General features: G+C 28.1%; 1 protein-coding gene across 1 annotated transcript in view; it reads left to right on the top strand.

The window, feature by feature from the left end:
• The window catches only part of olf186-M (Ki-ras-induced actin-interacting protein-IP3R-interacting domain olf186-M), a 104,656-nt gene extending 87,702 nt beyond the window's left edge, over positions 1-16,954 (top strand). The window contains exons 7-9 of the mRNA XM_071888117.1: positions 41-134; positions 12,835-13,481; positions 14,709-16,954. Coding sequence (XP_071744218.1) covers positions 41-134; positions 12,835-13,481; positions 14,709-14,735 — 768 coding nt within the window. The 3' untranslated portion in view covers positions 14,736-16,954. The remainder of the gene's footprint in view (positions 1-40; positions 135-12,834; positions 13,482-14,708) is intronic.
• Positions 16,955-19,896: the final 2,942 nt, after the last annotated feature.

Here is a 19,896-nt window from a genome sequence, read left to right as displayed (position 1 = left end):
TTTATATTTATATTATAAATCTTTTTTGTTTTTGTTTAAGGTAAAAGGAATCAGTTTAAGGAAATTTATATCAATGCAAGATGAAGTTTTTGAGTATAATGGGAATATGGATAACAACTCTCACGCTACTTTAGGTAAGACATTTAATATTTTAATAAAATGTATTGAATTTTTGATGGGTAGCACATCTTGCTTTAAAATATGGGATCAAAGCACGGGCTTCAAAAAGTCTGATTTTTTTTTTACAAAAACAACCAAAAACACGAACTTTATGAATTATTTTCATAGAAAAATAAAATAATATGTTCACACTCAGCAAAAAAAAATAATAACTGAAGCAAAAGTTTGCAAAAATGAAAAAAAACTAATAATTTAAAAATACATTGCAATAAAAGATTAATTGGGTTATAATAGAATATTAAATAAATGACACTTTTTTAGTATTTGTGTTGAGGTGGATCAACAAATAAGCTGACTTCCATCAAGGGGAGGAGTTAGTCTTTACATGCCCAATGCACTAATTTTCTCTTCTTTCGAAACTTTTCTCAAAAGTCTCTTTTTGTTTTTAACTTCTACACTATAATACACCATTCATAAATTAGAAATGAGTTATACAGATGAGAAAGCTTTTCCTGAAAGGAACTAATTATAATTAGTTATAACTTCGAATCAATCTATATTACCTAATAAATTCAATCATATTATGACAAAGTCCTATTTGATCTCATACTACTAAATGAACAAACGTTTTTATTATATCATACACATAACAATTATGGAGTTTATATATCGCAAAAACGTCATATAATAAGAGTATATGCATAATCATTTTTTTTTTGTCATTTCATGTCTAAACAGCTTATTAAACTTTATTTTTGTAGTTAACAAAAATTAGCCTGTATTAAGAATAATGAATGTTTTTTAATGTAGGAAATGTATAATAAATCGTCTAAAAGAGTAATTAAATAGAAATGTTATGCTTAATATATAGTTAATGACAGTTATAGTTACTACCAGTTATAATTGACCCTTTAGACACGTCGAAAATTGCATTTTAATTAGCCAAAATGCAAAAAAATTAATTTAAAAAATAAATTTTTTGGAAAAAAATTTAACATATTTTATTAAATTTCAAATATATAATTTTGAAGTAAAGGTTATAAATAATAATAGTAATGCAAATTAAACATTATTTGCCCGATACATATCCTGATTCCAGAAAAAACACTGATGTTGATTAATCACACCATCAGTATCTTTAAACTTTCTTTTCAACGTATAAATATCTTTGATTGATTGTCTGAATATAAATTCGGAGGATTCATTTTAACTTTAATTTTGAATAAATGTTTTTAAAAATCTACTATATTCCTTTATTATCAAACTAGTTGAATGTAAATCATTCATTAGAGCAAGCTATCACTACTTTTGAAGTATTTGGTAATGTGTGTATTGCTACTCTTCGAAATAATAAATAAGTGTTTCGACAAAGTTCAATTTCAAAATATATTTATTAAATATTAGTGTCTATAAATTAGTATGAATTTATCATTATTTTTACAATCAATTTTGATTAAATAATTTCCGATATCTAACAAAAAAGATGAATGTAACTCATAATATATATTATTATAATTTTTGACCTAATCCTATTTAATTTATAATTGAAGGTTTAACATTTAAATTAATACCTTAAAAGATAGGTAAATAAGACTGAAAAATTTATAACATTTACTTTTCTTAAAAGGAGATGCTCACTTGGGGTTATGTGCACACTTAGATTAAAGACGATAAAAATAATTAATTAATAAACTAAATTATTCCATTTATTCGTCTTTGAATTTCATCTCATTATTTTTAAAAGATTCACTTCCGTTTTTGTTCTTTTTTAATGAGACTCCTTGAGCTTTAGAAACACACGCTCGTTGCTACATTGTTATTTCTTATATTTCTTAGATCATTTCCGAATACAATCTTGCGAATTCACAGATGTGCTTACGCATGCATAGCTGACACATATCCTCTTCCTTTTATTATTATCATTATTCTTATCTAGTCATTGTAATATTTCTTCAAAAAATTCCTGAAATAAAGTCTAATAATTAATAAAAAGAAGACATTATGTATTTGCTATGAATCCAGTGACCCCACCATTAGATATTAAGCAAACACTCAAAAATTAGTCAACATCAGACAAACAGACAGGTACAAACTTTCCCTTATTAATATATGTAGATTATTGCGTACGTACGAGAGATTAAATTTTATAATATAGTGCTCCAGCCCATGATAGTGACTGACTTTATTTCCTAGAAAACTTTAAATCTAGTATCTATCTAGAGGCTATTTCTTCTCAAATGTGGGTGGCTCACATTATAAAATGCAGGGTTGTTGTACCCTATAATTTTCAAAAGGACTGTACGTTGTTCCAAAATATCAAAATATATGTACTTTTCGATACCTTTTCGCTTAAAACTTTTAAACAAAAATGTCTTTCAGGGAAATTCAAATGCACTGACAGGAGTGACTGAAACATTTTTGTTTGTGGTGGTGGCTATCTCAGAAAATCGTGGACTTTTTTAAGAAAAACAAATGTAGCATAATACTAATTTAATTGAGTCAGTTCACGGGTACCGCTTTAGTAACCTTAATATCAGGTCTATTTCTTTTTTTTAGAGGATAACTTGTTGTTTTCAATGGTGACTCCTAAGTATCTTATCAAATTTGTTGGTCTTTGTATTTAAGATGGTCGACTTCAGGAGTAATAACATTATGCAAAAACCTATTTTTAAATGATTTTAGAATTTATTTTTCTCAAGAAAGTTTAAGGTCTATTTTTCATTAATTTTGGTTTGCTTCATCACATTATGTATCGTCTTTATTTTGTGAAGATAAGACAATATGGGTTCTTAATTAGACGAAACATTAAAATGTATTTCGTTTCGTCTCGCAATTGTCATGCAAAAAGCATTGCTTCACTAATACATGGTCATTGTTATTATTTATAATTTTTTTTCTATGTCTAATTTAAATAACAAATTATCAAAGATAAGTTAAACAAGGTTTTAATGTACTAGTTTTTTTATTATTTATTCCACACCACTATTACAGGTAAATGATTAATGGGTAAAAAATACAACATAAACTATTTATAATCTACATTCACCATGAATTAATTCGTTAAAACAAATAAAAACCACTCTGAAAATGCAAAAAAATTTGTAAATATAACTCATAGGTTTTATTGATTTCTAAAAAAAATTGTTCTGATGAATGAGTTAGTAAAATAATTGTATAAAAATACTTAATTTCAATACTTTCCTAGGCAAAACACTTCTTAAAAATTAAATTTACCTTTTGCGACATGGGCCACTTTTCTTGAGAGATGGCATCCCAGGATGCCCTCTTCGCCACCATCGTCTAAAACTTTGCCGCCACTGCTTCCCAAGCAACAATTTAACGTTGATATAACTTTTTATTAACGGAAGCCTTAAGTTGTCTGAACGTCGTTTAAACGTAAATTTTGGTCGATCCATGGTTAATACATGGTTGTGCAGGAAAATTGTCTAAGCGTTGTATTGACGTTATCTAATGGTTGTAAACAACTTTCAAATAACGTTGATCGAACGTTATCTCATAGTTGTGTGTTGATTAATAACTCTGATCTAACGTTATCACTTAGCTGTTTAATGATTGCACTCAACTCCTTAATAACCCTTTTTATTGTACAGAATATTACGTACTAAATTATATTTTATTAAATTAATATACAAGTACATATAATACCAAGACTGAAATAGTTATAACTTATGTATTCATAAAAGAATAGCATATAAAAAAAATATATATGTATAATATAAATAAGAAATAATATGAAGATTTTCGAGTCCCGAGTGTTTAATATGGTGTTTCATAGACCAGTGTTGTAAAAAGTTCTTGAGTGAGTTTTGCACTGAACTATCCTCAACAGTAGAGTCATTAGATAACTCTATAGTATTTATAATTATTATCTTCAATAATATCTGCACAAACACTTTTACTTAATAGTATGCCAATTGTCAACCTATCCTCAGGCTCAGTATTTGACAACAACAAAAAGGAATCCTCATGGGTAGAGTCCCGAATTTTGATAGGTTCAAGCTGTTTAACGTTCGTACATTGTTTTCTTGTATCATTTCTTCTCTCAATCCATTTCACACAGATTCCATCTCTAGACGACCCATCTTTCAGTTCTTGCTATAGGTTTGTCTGGTTTACCGCTCCTATCTCATTGCCGGAAAATTCGTAAAAAACTAACTTAAAATAATAATTTAGCTTATAAATATAGTTGTAGACAAAAAATATTTTTTGAATAACAGAGACACTGACCACTCAAACAACAACAATCCAAATACTGAAGGAAATAAGGGATTTATAAAAAAAGCAAGCCAAACAACCCTAGGTAATTCTCTTGTTAAAAAAAACGTGCTCCATTTTACATTCATTTCCAGTTATCTCTAGTTTTTTTATGAATTTTGAATTATGAATGATACGTCTAAAGAATAGATTTAAAGCAAGAAAATAAATAGTAAGGGCGTTAGGTGGTAAAAGCACCTATATAACTTTTGTGTACCAAATACATTTGTTTGTGTATTTTAATCAAAGAACATGTATATTTAGGAAACAGTATGTTTGCATGGAAAGAAATTTAATCTATCCTACACACACGCCAACATACATATTTATAAACTTACTATCCGGGGTGGGTGCAGAAGTTTATTAAATCGATTACGAAGATTGAAGTTTATTTTGATAATTATTTGAATTAAATATTATTTACTATTATTAAAATCGGCTCAAGAACTAACTCTGATAATTATCAAAGACGAATGAATCCTACATGATGAGCATTTCATAAAGTGTTTCGTTTTCGAAATTTTAATCTTTTTCTTATAATATTCTTGATTTAAATCTAAATCAACGGAATGATTAAAAACTGATAGTTTTTTCCCCCTAAATTAGTGTAGAAAAAAGTCATTTCAATTATTTCTCCTTTATCTTTCACCTAAGCAGAGAATCACATCCAATCATTTAAAAATAGGACACATTTCTAAATTTATATAGTTACTATTTTTCGAATTGGCTGCTCAAATCGAAATTGATGCCAAATTTGGATCCAGCAGAAAAAAATGAGTTAGATAATATAAATCTTAGCAAATGCACAATTGAGAAATAGATATTTGTGTAATCGTTCGTTATATCATCTTATCGACTTTGGGTTCGATACTTTAATAATCATAACACAAAGTTATAATAACTTAGCTTTTTCGTTATTTTTATAACCGTGAAAGAATGTTATAATAACTTCAGTCTAAGTTATTATTAATTTGTCTCATGGTTATCAAAATAACGAATCTCTTCGTTTTATTTATAACTATGAGTCAACGTAAATATAACGTAATTTTCTGGTAACGTTTTAACCAACCTTTATTCAACCATATTCTAACGTTATTATTATGTTATGTGTTGGACGGGTTTGGCAGCTATCTTCAAAGCCACGTTTTGGCTGTGCGGCAAGAACCCGTATAGTAGTTTGTACTGCGTTTGCGCTTTACCAATATTCTGGAGAATACCCTCCACCAGGACTCCACCGCTTTGTCTATTCTTTTGCACTCCCTGAAGTCGTGCATCTCATCTCAAAATACTCTCGGCGTGAAGTAGAGGCCCAATATTATGCTATACTTCGTTTTACATATTCTTTTGTCTTTACATTTTCCATTGCAGCCCTCATAAATATGCGGAGTTACGTACTTTGATCTTGCAAACGCAGTCTTCTTTTGATGGAGCGATTAGGAACATTCATATCCGCATTCATGGGTTTAGGTGTTATGGTCGAACTGAAGGGGAACTGAAGGGACTGCTTCAGCATTACATATTTGGTTATGAAGCTCACTTGGTATACTATGTATGTATAAATGTAGCATGTTAATTTTAATTAAAGAAGAAGTCATTTTTTAGTACATAATATGATGGATTAGTGTCATATATAGTACATATATTCAGATTATAAAAGTATAGTACATAGATGTCTCTATATTTTGATATTTAATCAAATACAGTATACGATTTTGAGGGATTAACTACACACTTATAAACTTAAGAAAAAAACTTAAACTGGTTTCTGGTAAAGTTAATATAAATATTTCTCTTGTCAAGCAGCATAATTTTTTCAGCCAATAGTTTTCAATCATTTGAGGGTGTCGTTATGTAAGAGTAGCTTATTGAAAAAAACAAAAATGTAGTGTATTTTCCTTTCAGCTGTTTTAATTCATATTCATTTAAAATATCTGACTCAAAAAATTTATTACTTAGGTATTGGACTTAAATATTAATTAGTAAAAATCAAGGGCCTTCGCTTATTATTCGTCTCATTTCATACTCAGTCATTGATAAGATTATGAATTCAAAGTAAATAACAAAACTGGGGAACACGAATTTTGTACAGATTCCATTTTTAATTGAAAAAAAATGTGTATTTGAAAATATGCATCTCCTAGGATTTTTGTTCAATTTTGTATTATTTCAGTAATTCTATTTTTCATAGAAATGTACTCGCACAAATACGCAAGATTATTATAATATTTTATACAGTTTTTTAATGTCAATTTCATGACGTTATGCACCGTAATAAATAATAATTATTAATAATTTATATTACAATACTGCGCTTTCTACAAATTTAAAAAAAATTATTTATTATATTTGAAACATTATAATTCCCTATTCATCGTGAATGGATATTTTTATTGTATTGATCCTGGTATCTTCTTCCCAAAAAAGGAGTCCATTTGAATTCCTTATGAGGTTTGGTAATTTTCCTTGGATGATTTTAGTGGAATTTTGAATCCGAATTTGAAGATCTCTTGATATAGATGTTCAAGTTAAATGTATCTTCCTTAGATTGTCTCGATTTTCCTTTGGTTCTAACTTTGGAAGAAATAAGTCCACTTCTTTCGGTCTTAATGATTGCAACTGTCAAACTAAAAGAACATCATAATATAAAATGTGTCTGTTTTATAATGATTTAATTGTTTAAATTTTTTGTGTTTTAGTTCTTCGATAATAACTTCAAGTTATTGGAGTACTTATTTGGAATTAAATATCTTATTTTATATTTCATATCCGGAGCCTTATATCTGCAAGTAAAAAGAACTTGTCACAGTTTCAAACCTTTAGTATATATGCATTGTTATATATAAATGCATAGATTTCTACCCAAGGAAAGAATCCACTCTACTCACGTATGAAGTTTAGCTTGATTTGGTTCTCTTCTTAGGATACATTTTAATCGCATCATCCTCCCCATTTATATCAGAAATCGAACATCTCTGGTTAAGGATAAAGTATCTCTTCTTTTCTCCTAATTCTTAAAGAATATTGAAGTATTTCCGTCTTTAATGAATGAAAATCGATCTAGGCAAATGAAAAGCATAATTAAGTTTAAAATTAGTCTCACCATTTACTGAAATGTTTTTCTGTGTTATTTTTAATATATATAAATTTTATGAATATAGCTCATGTATAATATTAATGCTCTGATAATAATTAATTTTTTATATTTAAGTATAGCAAATCCACTCTTTTATTAAATTATATTTAGAATGGTAATCTTTGAAAGTGGGGGTATGACTTGAAATTGACCAAAATATGTATCGATATTTTGCTTCGCTATTAGTTAGACTGAGATATTATTGTCTTTATATTATAGATTTTTTTAACTATTCACTCAAAATGTAGGTACCAAAGAGGATTTAAAAAAATTTAAACGTTACATCTTTTAACTAGTGATAAAAAGACAGTTGATTTGGTCAATTAAATAAATAATAATATTAAAAAAATAAAAAATAATCAGTGTACCATCTGATATTATTATTACTTTATATACAAGGAGATGTAGTTTTCATTTATGTGACTTAATAAACTATTTATAAGCTGTGTGCTATGTCATACATAAAGTTGACATATATGACCTGTCGCTAGGCTAAAAAAATACCAAAATTTAATTGTAGATAGTCAGTTATTCCTCACTTCAGTAATTTTCTACATAGTTGATTTTAGGAAATCGTTCATAGCTTAACAACAATTTATCCAAATAAAATAAATCATTGTTGCATTTTCTAATATGGAACAAGAGAACAAAAAATTTAAAAGTTGACAAGAACATTTAAGTTTTTGATGTTTTAAGAAGACAATTGTGGAATGACCCTTTGCTTAATTTTTTTAGAGTATATGAAAATGGCCTTTACTTTGAGTTATCGAGCCAGATAGAAAAGTTACAATATAGGTTACCAAATATTTATTGGATTTTTTTTTATGAAACAAAGCCTTATCTTGACAAATTTCACCTAAAATATAATTTTGTCAATTTACACGCGTGTCAATTAGCCCCAATCTCTCACTTGTAGAAAAAAGTTATTTACTTTCAGTTTTCGAGTAAACGAGGATGCTGCAATACAGGTTATCAACTATTTACCATATAGGTATAGCTACTAAAAAACTCTTAATTTAGTAGTATGGATATTTTACAAGAAATATTCTATATTTAATAATTAAATGTCGAACAAAGTGTATGATCAAACCAAGGAATAAATCGAGATTTAACTTAGTTGGACTTGATTCATGATATATTTTTCTTATTCTACTATGAGAGTCGTCTGGTCAGCAACTACATCTAGCATCTACAATTATATATCACATTGTTAAAACTGAAAAAGGAAGGATTATTTCGAATAAGCCAGTTAATAACTTTTATCTTACCAAATGCAGCTCTTTAATATGAATATTTCTTTAAAGAAAAACATTTTTTTCTTTGCATTTAAATTTTGCAAACAAAAGAGAACCCTTAATTTTTTTATACATTATATCATCATATTATCTACATTGTATGTACTTTGATGATTTAGTTTATTCTATGGGGTATTAAATTAATAGCATCATGCATAATTTTCCTTTTTATTATATAGCTTAAAAGAGAAAAAGTTAACAGTTTGCATTATGAATGGATTTATATTGAAGCTTTCAATAAATATATATATGTAATCCGTTTATAGAAAGACAACTATAATGATTTTTTTTTCAAAATCGAGTGTGAATTATAGTTGTATTCTTCGACGAATGATTGCCAATTTCTATTAACAAAGGACTATGATTATTACTGCAAATTGCTCTTAAGTTTGGAAAAATGCATTGGAATAATGCTATTGAGAAAAATTAATAGGTTCTATTTGATTTACCATATTTGTTTAAGACTGATGTTGTGTTGACGCACCACATAATTATTATTTTATATTCTTTAATTTTTTTTTTGCAATAATAAAGACTATACAAAAATATTAACACGACTTTGGCTCTTAAAAATCAATGACTCTGCGGATCTTGTATTTAATGCCACTTCAGTCGCATATAGTTTTATTCACTATCAAGTATTCTTAGTAAAATCCAGCGTTTTTGCCACTAACCATGATTGTTTTTTAAAATATAGTTTTAGCTACACCCGCTAGTTGTGACAGTTGTATTTCTTGGATTAAGTAGTCACACAATTTTTAGGGTATTAAACGCACGCTAAAAAAAGTTGACTCTATAAACATCTAAACATGTCGACAAATGTTACTTTATTATTACAGGATAAAATATTATTATTTTTCTCGAAATGCAGAAACTGACATTTTTTGAAGATCATCATTGTTGACAACTAATAATTACGAGTAATACCAGATTTTCCCCTGCTAGTAATGTATAAATACTAAATAAATAAACGCATATGTGTATATCATAGACTAATTTGATATCTCGTTGTAAAATCAAATTTAAAGAACATTCTCATATTTTGATATACTAATAAAAAAATTGTTGATTTCTTTCATTGCTTCATAAAACTAATTATTTGATTATATTAATCACCATAGTTGAAAATAATACAATAATGGAACAGTGCCTAGATTTTGTAATTGGTTCTTGGATATATTTTTTTTAATTTTCCGGAGGTTTTCTTGTTATTTTTCATTCTTGAGGAGAAAACATTTATATATTTATAAACTTTGTTGATGAATGAGTAAGATTTTGGAGTTATAAGTGTAAGTCTATGTGTCAAGTAATTTTTATGTTGGAAAGGCGGTTCTTTCAAAAAGTTTTGCCCGAGATGGAAGATGTCTCGCGGATTTAGTCCCAAAACCGTTGAACTATTCTTTCTTAATATTAAGTTTATTCAGAGATTAATATGATTCAATTTGAGTCTAAGAAAATCACCTTTTAATTGTAGTTCCTTTTCATATTTGCATGGTAGTACAGTTTTAAATACTTTATTCTAGACTAGTGGTAGTACCCAGGATTACTTGGAGTTATTATACGTCGACGAACATAACAAATTTTGCTCGAATAATGTAAACCATTACAACATCCCAACAAATCACTTGGTGTTATCCTCCGCTTAGCATAAGCACACTCACACGTAGCTACTCACTGGGCATTCCCTTCTTAGGAATAAAAAAGTAATACTAACAAATTGATAAAAAAAATGATTTGATGATCTAGGGAGTACTTTAGCTCGTTGCTAAACCTCATTCAAAGCAAGGTTAATAGAAATACAAGGTTATACCATCACAAGTGTACGACTGACGTTTGACTTCCACCATTTTTTCAATATTGACGTCATAGTAGATGAGTGGTTGTGTGTTTCTTCAAAATCTGCTTTTCTTCCCCAACAGTCTGTACTATATATCAAATTGAAAATTATAGCTATATTGACGTAATAGCCTATGAGTGGTTGTAGTTCTTGTCAAAATCTCCCTGTCTTGACCAGCAGTCGGTACAATACATCAGATTAGAAATTCTAGTAAGCCCGATTACATGATGGTCTAACCTTGTATTTCTATTAACTTTGATCCAATGTATCATTATTTTTTTTAATTTTATATAAAACACTTCCCTTATTTTCTTTATCAATGTGAGTTAAGCTAAACGACTGTGTGATTTTATTTATTTTATACAGTCCTCTTTGTATATTACAATCTTTTTTATTTTATTTATAATGTATTGGTATATAAATCAGGGAGCATTATATACAGTGTACCCGGTAACGTCTTTTCATATATAGAAAATTGTTTTATTAATAGCTAGATGGCTTTTAAGTTGAACTAATGTTACTTTTTCAATATTTTATGTCAAAAATTAGCAAGATTTTATTGCAAAAGAACATGTGTTTAACTCAATTCAGTCAAATTTTATCAACTCTGAATACTAAAATTGTATCTCATCGTCACATAATTAAATGCCTTAATTTCCTGTATGGAGCATCCTTTAAGATTATAGGAAGCAAGAGTTGATGTTTTTAGTAAATATGATCAACGTTATTGCTTAAATAAGTGTTCTTTTAAACTTTATGAGTCTTTTTTCATTCTAAAAAAAGAAAGGGACAACACTTAATAATAATAATTGAATTTTTTTAGCCTATTCTGAAAAAAGAGAATTATAACTTTTATAGTCTTTTTATTCATCCCTCGTGTTCTATCTTGAACTAATTGAAATAAAAAAAAAAACTTTTTTGATACACAATATGTTATTGTATGATGAAACGTATATTAAATTTTTAAGATAAATAAAATATTTTTTAGGTAAAAAGAACATTCCTACATAAGTTTGGGTTATTTTGGAAACACGCGTACAAAGTAAACATATTAATATAATCTCATTGTAAAAATGAGACAAAAAAAATCATTTCCTCTTTGCTAACCTATTTGAGAGTGTTTGATTCTTCCTTACTAGAGAATGATGCTTGTGAAGGGACATTTGAGTTTACATTCATATATATTTATGGTTGAGTAATAAACAAATATTCATCAGCATAAAAATTATAATGAGTGGATGTCTTGTGGATTTTTAATATATTCGTAAAGGCTTAACATCTAATATTAGTTATAGAATAAATAAATCAATTATTTTTCCAATATATAACTTTAGTATTGTGTATTTGCGTTGTATAAGTGCGATTGTTTTATACTTGATATGGTGACAAAGACAAGATTTCGGTACTCAAAAAACATTTTTGACTGTTTTATGATTGGTTGAAAAAGTATTTTTTGTGTGTGCGCCGAAGGTGGACACTGAGAAAGTAAAAATGTACTAAATTTTACAGTTTTTCTTTGATAAAGACGAAAACACAAGCCAGTAGGTTAAAAATATAAATAGCGACATAGTTCTAATACTGTAACAGCCAATTAACTGCAACTTCATTTTCGTCGATTCTATTCCGGCAATTTTGATGTCAAAGATGCACAACGATATTTTGAGTCCAATCCTGATTGCCAAGGGGATAACTATTAATAGAGAAAAATTAAATTTAAAAAAAATATCAACGAATTATTTTTTTTACTGCTCACATTATTATAAGAAGATTTGCGCATTATATTCAAATTTTTGTGATATTTTGAAATAGCCATTGATTTTAAATATAGTTGAAAATTTCATTTTATGCATGATATTTTATTTGCACCAATATGGTTTTCCAATAAGAATATATATTATTTTATTCCATATTGATCCCATGGAGTTTTTTCTGCCTTGAAACGTAATTTGCTATGTCTTCAATGGATTTTTAAGAATATTTTATTAATAGAAGTAGAAGAAAGTTATTAGTATTCTTATAAAAATGTAATGCAGACTCAATTATTGGGGGAAATCATTCTAGCCTACTTTACTGTTGATAGACCACAATTGTACATTGATTCCTGCGGAAATTTACTGAAACAGACCGCTCTCTATATATAAGTTTAATATTATATATTCTATTCTAATTTTCAGATGATCATGGTTCATTTAACATCAAATCAAAATCCGAAATCGTCGATAGTTTTTTGGAGCATCTCATCAATCCATCAACTCGGCAGTCATGGGTAATGAGTAGTTGGCCAAGCAGTTGCTCTTTAAGTCGCATCCCTTCGAGCTACACCACAAACAGCATCATTTCCTCATCTCAATCCTCATCTTATTCTGTGATGAAGCCTACTTCGCTCAAAGGGGTTCAAGCATTTCGCGCTGCAGCTCATAGTGTCCTGAGTCCTGCCAATCGTCAATTCCTGAGTGAAAAACCCAAACCAACAAAAACGAAGAAACTCATTCTAGGGGACGAAACCCTGACCGTGAGTGAGGATGGAGATATTGAAAATACCTCAGAAAATATTAAACCTAGGCGTTTATCAGTAGAAAGTGTTGAAAGTGATTGGAGTGGTGATGATGAAGAGCTTCAGGAAATGAAGAGAGTTGCCGCATCCTCAGCAGAGAAAAACAAGGCCATTCTTCGGTGGAAAAGAATTCGGAAGGCTGCAGTAGAGAAAAAGAAGGAACATGAGGAAGCTGCAAGCAAGGAGAAAGAACAGGCAAGACTTATATTTCCGGTACAGGAGGAAACGTCCTCTATATCCACGGAGTCGGAGGATGAAAATGATGAGGTGAGTTTATAGTATACATTCAATGTAGATAGCTCAATCCTTAATTAAGTATTAAATTGAATTACATATGGTATTTAATAGAGCCCGACCGATTGACTGGCAAGCCGATAAGTAATTCAGACATAGAACTGAACTAGTAAATGATATTTTAAAAATGATTGGTAAAACTCTTATTCTTAAATAAAAATATTTATAAAGTGTTTTTTTTAAAATTATTTAGTTACAAAAATCCCAAACGTCTCCAAGAAAAATCATTTATGTAAGTCAACTCCTTTCTCCCACAGAATTTAATATTTTGACGAGATACCTTGCCATGTTCACAATGATAATTATTGTAGCTGTCAAAAAAATGAACTACATGCGTATGATATATCATCTTCCTGATGCCAGGCAATTACGTTCTAATAGGAAATGCAAGTTTCTAGTAAATTTTAATATGTGATCTTAATAAACTGTGTTTGTTTTATGAAACAGAAAAACCAATTTATATTAATTTTTCATCCCCATCAATCAGAAAAATTTCTTCGGCGTTGCTTTTTGATTGACCCTCCAATCCATTTATATTGTTATCAAATATTATCTTTTTAAAACATGGTTTATTACTAATGTACGAAGCTACAAAGGTGCGAAACAATTACCATGTCATGATTTTTTTTAAAATTTAGTTTACTACAAGAAAAACTTTTTTTTCTGAATGGAGGGCTAAGGGAACGATGAATTTATCTACAACTAACTTTGTAACCTCTATGAATTCACCCCATTAATTGAATTAAGAAGGTGAATGCTCTAAGGGGAAGAAAATGATAAAGTAACGTCATCAAAAATGGCCGAAAAGTTTTCACTTAGCCAAGGCAGCTAAAAAGTTCGTTTATTGACTTTTTTTAAATGGTTTTGATGACTGTCAATAAAAATATATTTCAAGCTATAAGAATAAAAAAAATCATGAGTGATTGACGTTCCGTTAGAATCCCTCTATTTTACAAATATTAAAATTTTACTTTGGCCGGAATGCCCATGGATATGCCTTTGGGTAATTATTTTTTATAGATCCTTAAGGGCTAACTTAAAGAAGGGAAATATCTCCAAATATTCGATATTGGCCCTCAAAAATCGGTCGAGTCCTAATATCTACCTATTTCTTCATTTCTGTAAATATGATTAATAACAATAATTAACTTCTTAAATTACTACTTTCTGTAAATAATATATAATCTTATTCTTTTACAGAAATGTTTCACCTGTAGTATAGCTTAATATATTAAATAACAGTGGTCTGGAATTGGTGATACTATATACACATATAATATATAAAAGCTGTAATTTGATTATTGCTAAATTTAGTGGAACATATAAATATATATTGATCAATTTCGAAAGTTAATTAAATGTTCTAAATACAAATTGATAACAGAAAACCATTATTATCCAAGAAAAGTTTGGAACATTAAATAATAAACATTAAGTTAATTTGATTAGTGTAATATCTATTTCCAAACCATTTCCTCATTGCTAAAATGTTATAGTTGTATTTTTTCTTTCTGTCTATTAATGGTTCTTTTTGATTAACTACTTAATATGTGTTGTTGTGTCGGTCCCAATTTATTTTGTATAGACTAGTCTAACGACATGCTTTATCCTTCCATAGAACTGTCAGAATTGAATTTTGTCCTAAAAATGTTGATGGTTCATAAAATCAAGCAAAATATACAGGGTGCAGAAGCAGAAAATATAAATTTTTTTGTTCAGAACAATTTGGCTTGTAAAAACGATTTTAGAGACAAATTACTTTTGTACCACATATAAAGGAATACTTAAGTATCAACTTTTTTCAGTATGTCCCCCCTTTGATTCAGTAACAGCTTCCACACGAGTACTAAATATTAAGTAGCTGTTAATGATTGTTAGAATAGTTGTCTACTCCTTAATGATTACGGACTTCAGAGACTTTATACAAGGATAAGAAGTCCTATTGGTCTTGGACTCAAAACGATTTATAAATCATAATTCAATGAATTATTTCATTGCCAGAAGTTAGAAGGTCAGAAATTGACCATATTTCCACATATAACTTTTGGGCTAATATTGTAACTACCGCTTCCTGGCTGTTTTCTCATACATTAACTTTCATAATACAGGGCGTACCTGATATTGTAGACTGTTGTCAATGAGAACCCAACAATGTCGGCAATGTTCGGGGCCACTTGTGCGCGGAGAAAGTTAGACACAGGTTTTCTTTTTTATTCTTGTTCATATATTTCAAATTTGGGTAAATATTTTTTTGGTATAAACAAAAAGCTGAATATTGGAACTTGGAGATCTTGCTTTTTAAAGCAACCTTCACATTGAATATTAACGGAGATATGAAGCTTTTAATAAAAATTTAAGCTTGGTTCTGCACACTCTATCAGATATGTACATTATTAAGAATGAAAACATTGTTTAAATTACGGTGAGTGTAAAAACACGGCTTTACAGAATATAACCAAACACTAAAGTAAATCAGTTAAATAACATATCCGTTATAATTTTCAAAATAAGTAGATATATATATTCATAAATAAAGTTTGTAGAGAACTTCTTTTTAAACTGCGTGGCTACTTGATCCAAGAAATAACAATGTAGCAATGAGCGTGTGGAGCTAAAGCTCCGTGTGTCGAATTCAAAAATACAATAAAAAAGCAGTAAATATCAATAATAGCATTACTCCCCAACTCCGGATGTTTAAATCATCAGCATTGCCTGTAGGTCTAAGTGTAAAGAAGCGAAAAAATATCATAACTAAGTTACATAAAATTTATGTTTATGACGGTATTTTGCAGTCTTTTTTTGTCTTACATACCGAATCATCTATTTTTTACTACTCACAACCACTATATTGAGTACTTTAGTTAACTCCCTGTTTTGTCTATTAAGATATTTTTGATTTTTTATTGGTTGTAAGTTCATGAATATTATGATTGGAACAGTTAATAATAACTGAAGTTTTGAAAATTAGTATTATCGTTTTTAAAGTGATCTTTTTAAGAAGATATGTTCTCTATCAAAGTACATTTTTCAAAACATCAAGAAACAATAACTAAAGCAGTCATATTTTCCCCTTACCAACATATAATTTTTAATAAATATATGCTTGCTGCAATTTAGACAATATTCACATCCCTTAGTATTGCATACATTTTTCAAAAATATTCCTTTTTTCATAATAATGCATGATATTATGAGCATAAATTATTTTTACATAATTACATTATATATAGCAGAATAATTAAAAACGAAAAACACCCTCAATAATACTGTAAGAAATCGATTTTACAGTTTTTAAGGACGGATAATTGAGACTGGACAGGACTGTGGTCCACAATCCTAAATAAGGACCGACACAATACTTTTAATGTGTGTTCTATATATAATATTTCCTATTGTTGTTTTTTTTCTCTTTTTTCATGAAATGTATTCAATTTTTTTTTCTTTAACACACATAGATACGTCGGGTCAAATAAAGTTGTTGTTCTTACAAAATTAATACATTATACCTAAATGAATGTATGTGATGGGCTAATGTTGTAATCATAAAACCTTCGTTTTTATTTTTAAATATTCATCATGGAGGAATATTGCAAATAATGAATAAATAATATAAAACATGGGCAATCCAACGATGGATGACTTCAAAAAATAACAAATTATTATGACAAAATACATCTATCTTCAGAATTTATAACTAATATATGGTAGGTAAAATAAGTGTAACAAATATAGTTTAATAACATTATGCATTTGTGGAAAGTACTCATTTGAGCGTCAGTTAAGTTTGGCGTAAGGATAAATATATATTCGTATCCAATTATTCTAAAAAATTAAAAATACATAGTTTGGGATTTTTTTTATATTATCATTAAAAAGTTTTTTAGGATGTTGATTATCGTATTAAAAATATAATGTAAATGAACTAGAAGATACATAAAAGCTTTTACGCGACGTATTCAATTTAGATATTGGTGATCTTGGTAGAAGCACGATAACCAAATTAAATAAAACTACATTTTTTGTTCTTACTTCACAATAGTTTTTCTCATTTTTAAAACATTGCATGTAGTTTCGATAAGATTTATTGTATTCATTTTTTCCATTTTTTCACCATATTAGCAACACCATCAAATGGTCTCATTTTTGGTCAATTTTAAAATTGGTTACGTCATGAAATATGCACCTTAGATTAGTTTTAAACGAAATCTATAAGAATAATCACTTTAAAATTATGCGTAAAAATATTAAAAAATTTATGTACCTCAGATTTGTTTAGATACTTGGTTAATTTCAAAAAATTCTAATGGATTATTTTACTATAAAAGAAACAAAATCTGTTTTTTATTGAATTGAAATTTTTTCGATGTACGCACCAATATGTTTTTTCTTCTAAAGTATTTCATATGTATAATTATATTTACCTATTTAGAGTGATTTGTGCCATGCATACTAATTGAATATATTAGTTATATACAAAATACTAATTCACTTTATATAAGTTAATCCTATTTTGTAAATTGGACAATAAATATTCCAAAATATTTACCATTTGTTTAATTTTTTAATGTTTGGTTTGATGATTAATCAGTGTAAGGAACTTTTTTGTAATTTGAGTTGACGAGTAAATTTTTAAGTCACCGTAATTATTATCTTCAATCTATAAATAGTGTGCTGTTCATATATTATGAGTAAGGGATGATACTTTTGCAGATAAAAGCCACATTTATTCATCAAAAAAATAACAACAATTACTGCGTGTGCTTTTTATAATTTTTTGTTAATTCCATATTTGATACTCTAAGTGGAACAATTTCTTTCTGAAAGAAGAATTCTCAGATTTATTTGTTTTCAATTGTTTTACAAATGCATAATAAAATAAATTTCTATATGTAAATATAATTATGATATTTTCCCTGAATTAAATGCTATTTTAAATGTAGAACGTTCTCCTCCTTATAGCAAAAAAAACAAACAATATACCTAATTATATTGAAACAAGAGGACAAATGGAGGAATGAGAAATCCCAGATGTTTGAAAAAAACGAAAATATCTGGGTATTTCCAAAAAAATACCATTAATAAATAATTTTCATTAAATAATATTATTGACCTAAAAACTACGTCCATATATTATTAGCTTTAGATATCAAATACCGAATGATTTATTATATTTGACATGTTGCTTGTGCCAGATTGGTTCAACTATTTTTACGAAAGTATTTTCTTGTACTCATTTGGTTGTTGATTATATAGTTGAATATTTAATTTTGTAACTAATTACAAGATAATAATTTGAAAGAAATAAAAAGTAACTAAATCTTGGCTTTCTTAGAACCATACGAAAAATTTAGTCATAAATATTGTCTCAAAAAGGGGTAAAAAGGTATAGTAAAGTGTACAAAAATCTAAAATGTTTGTACAATGCTGTAAAATATCCATTAATACAGGAACAGAGAGTAGATAACTTGCCGAAAATAACTTTTTCGCCCTCTGTAGACAGATGTAATAGCAGAAAGAAAATTTAAAGAAAGAAGTTAGTACTAAAATATAATTACAATTTGGTATTCAAGAAAGAGGACACTCTTTTGGAAAGAAAAAATATCAAAATTCCCCCCCTCCCCGTTACCCCCAAATTACATAATGAATGCGTAGTTTTTTAATCTAATGTCAAAGTAATAATAAAAAACTTGCGGAGCATTAAAGACTTTTTATGCTTAAAGCAATATAAATATAACATTAAAGTTTATAAAGTACAATTTAAGGTTATATGAAAGGTCAAAGGTAACAAAAAAGGTCAACCTTTTCTAAGTTTTTATTTTAGCGTGTTTACTATAGTGTGCAATTATTAGGGTTACCTGGTAATTTGATATTAAAATGAAAAAATTATGTTTGTAAGTTTCAGTCTTCAAAGAGCGTTTTACACCATCTATAGCCATTTGAAAAGGACCTTTTTTAACGAAATTCTCTATTTGTAAAGGGATTCAGAAGTATCAATTTTAAAGTTATGTTGCCCTACTTTGAAAGTTTTAGTATGAAGTTATGTTGCCCTACTTTGAAAGTTTTAGTATGAAGTTATGTTGTTGATTTTTAAAAGCTTAATTAAAGTTCCTTTTCTCAAATGACACATAAGAATATAATCCTTATTTTTCATTTTGAAGGAAAAAAAATACAAATGGTAGCCCAAAGAAATACTTCGGATATGCAAAATATCAAAACCACTTGTTTTACTCAATCTGAGCAAGAACCAACCCTAATTCAGGAGCTTTTTTATGCCAATACAGATAAAAAACATATTCCTTGTTATTTTTAGGAAAGTAAATGGCATTTAAATTTACAAATTCTTGCATGCAATTCAATTTTGGTTAAATTGTGAATTATTAATTTTGAA

The sequence above is a fragment of the Lepeophtheirus salmonis genome, chromosome 5 (genome assembly GCF_016086655.4).
Source record: "Lepeophtheirus salmonis chromosome 5, UVic_Lsal_1.4, whole genome shotgun sequence".
Taxonomy (NCBI): domain Eukaryota; kingdom Metazoa; phylum Arthropoda; class Copepoda; order Siphonostomatoida; family Caligidae; genus Lepeophtheirus; species Lepeophtheirus salmonis.
This window is presented reverse-complemented; position numbering and strand designations above follow the sequence as displayed.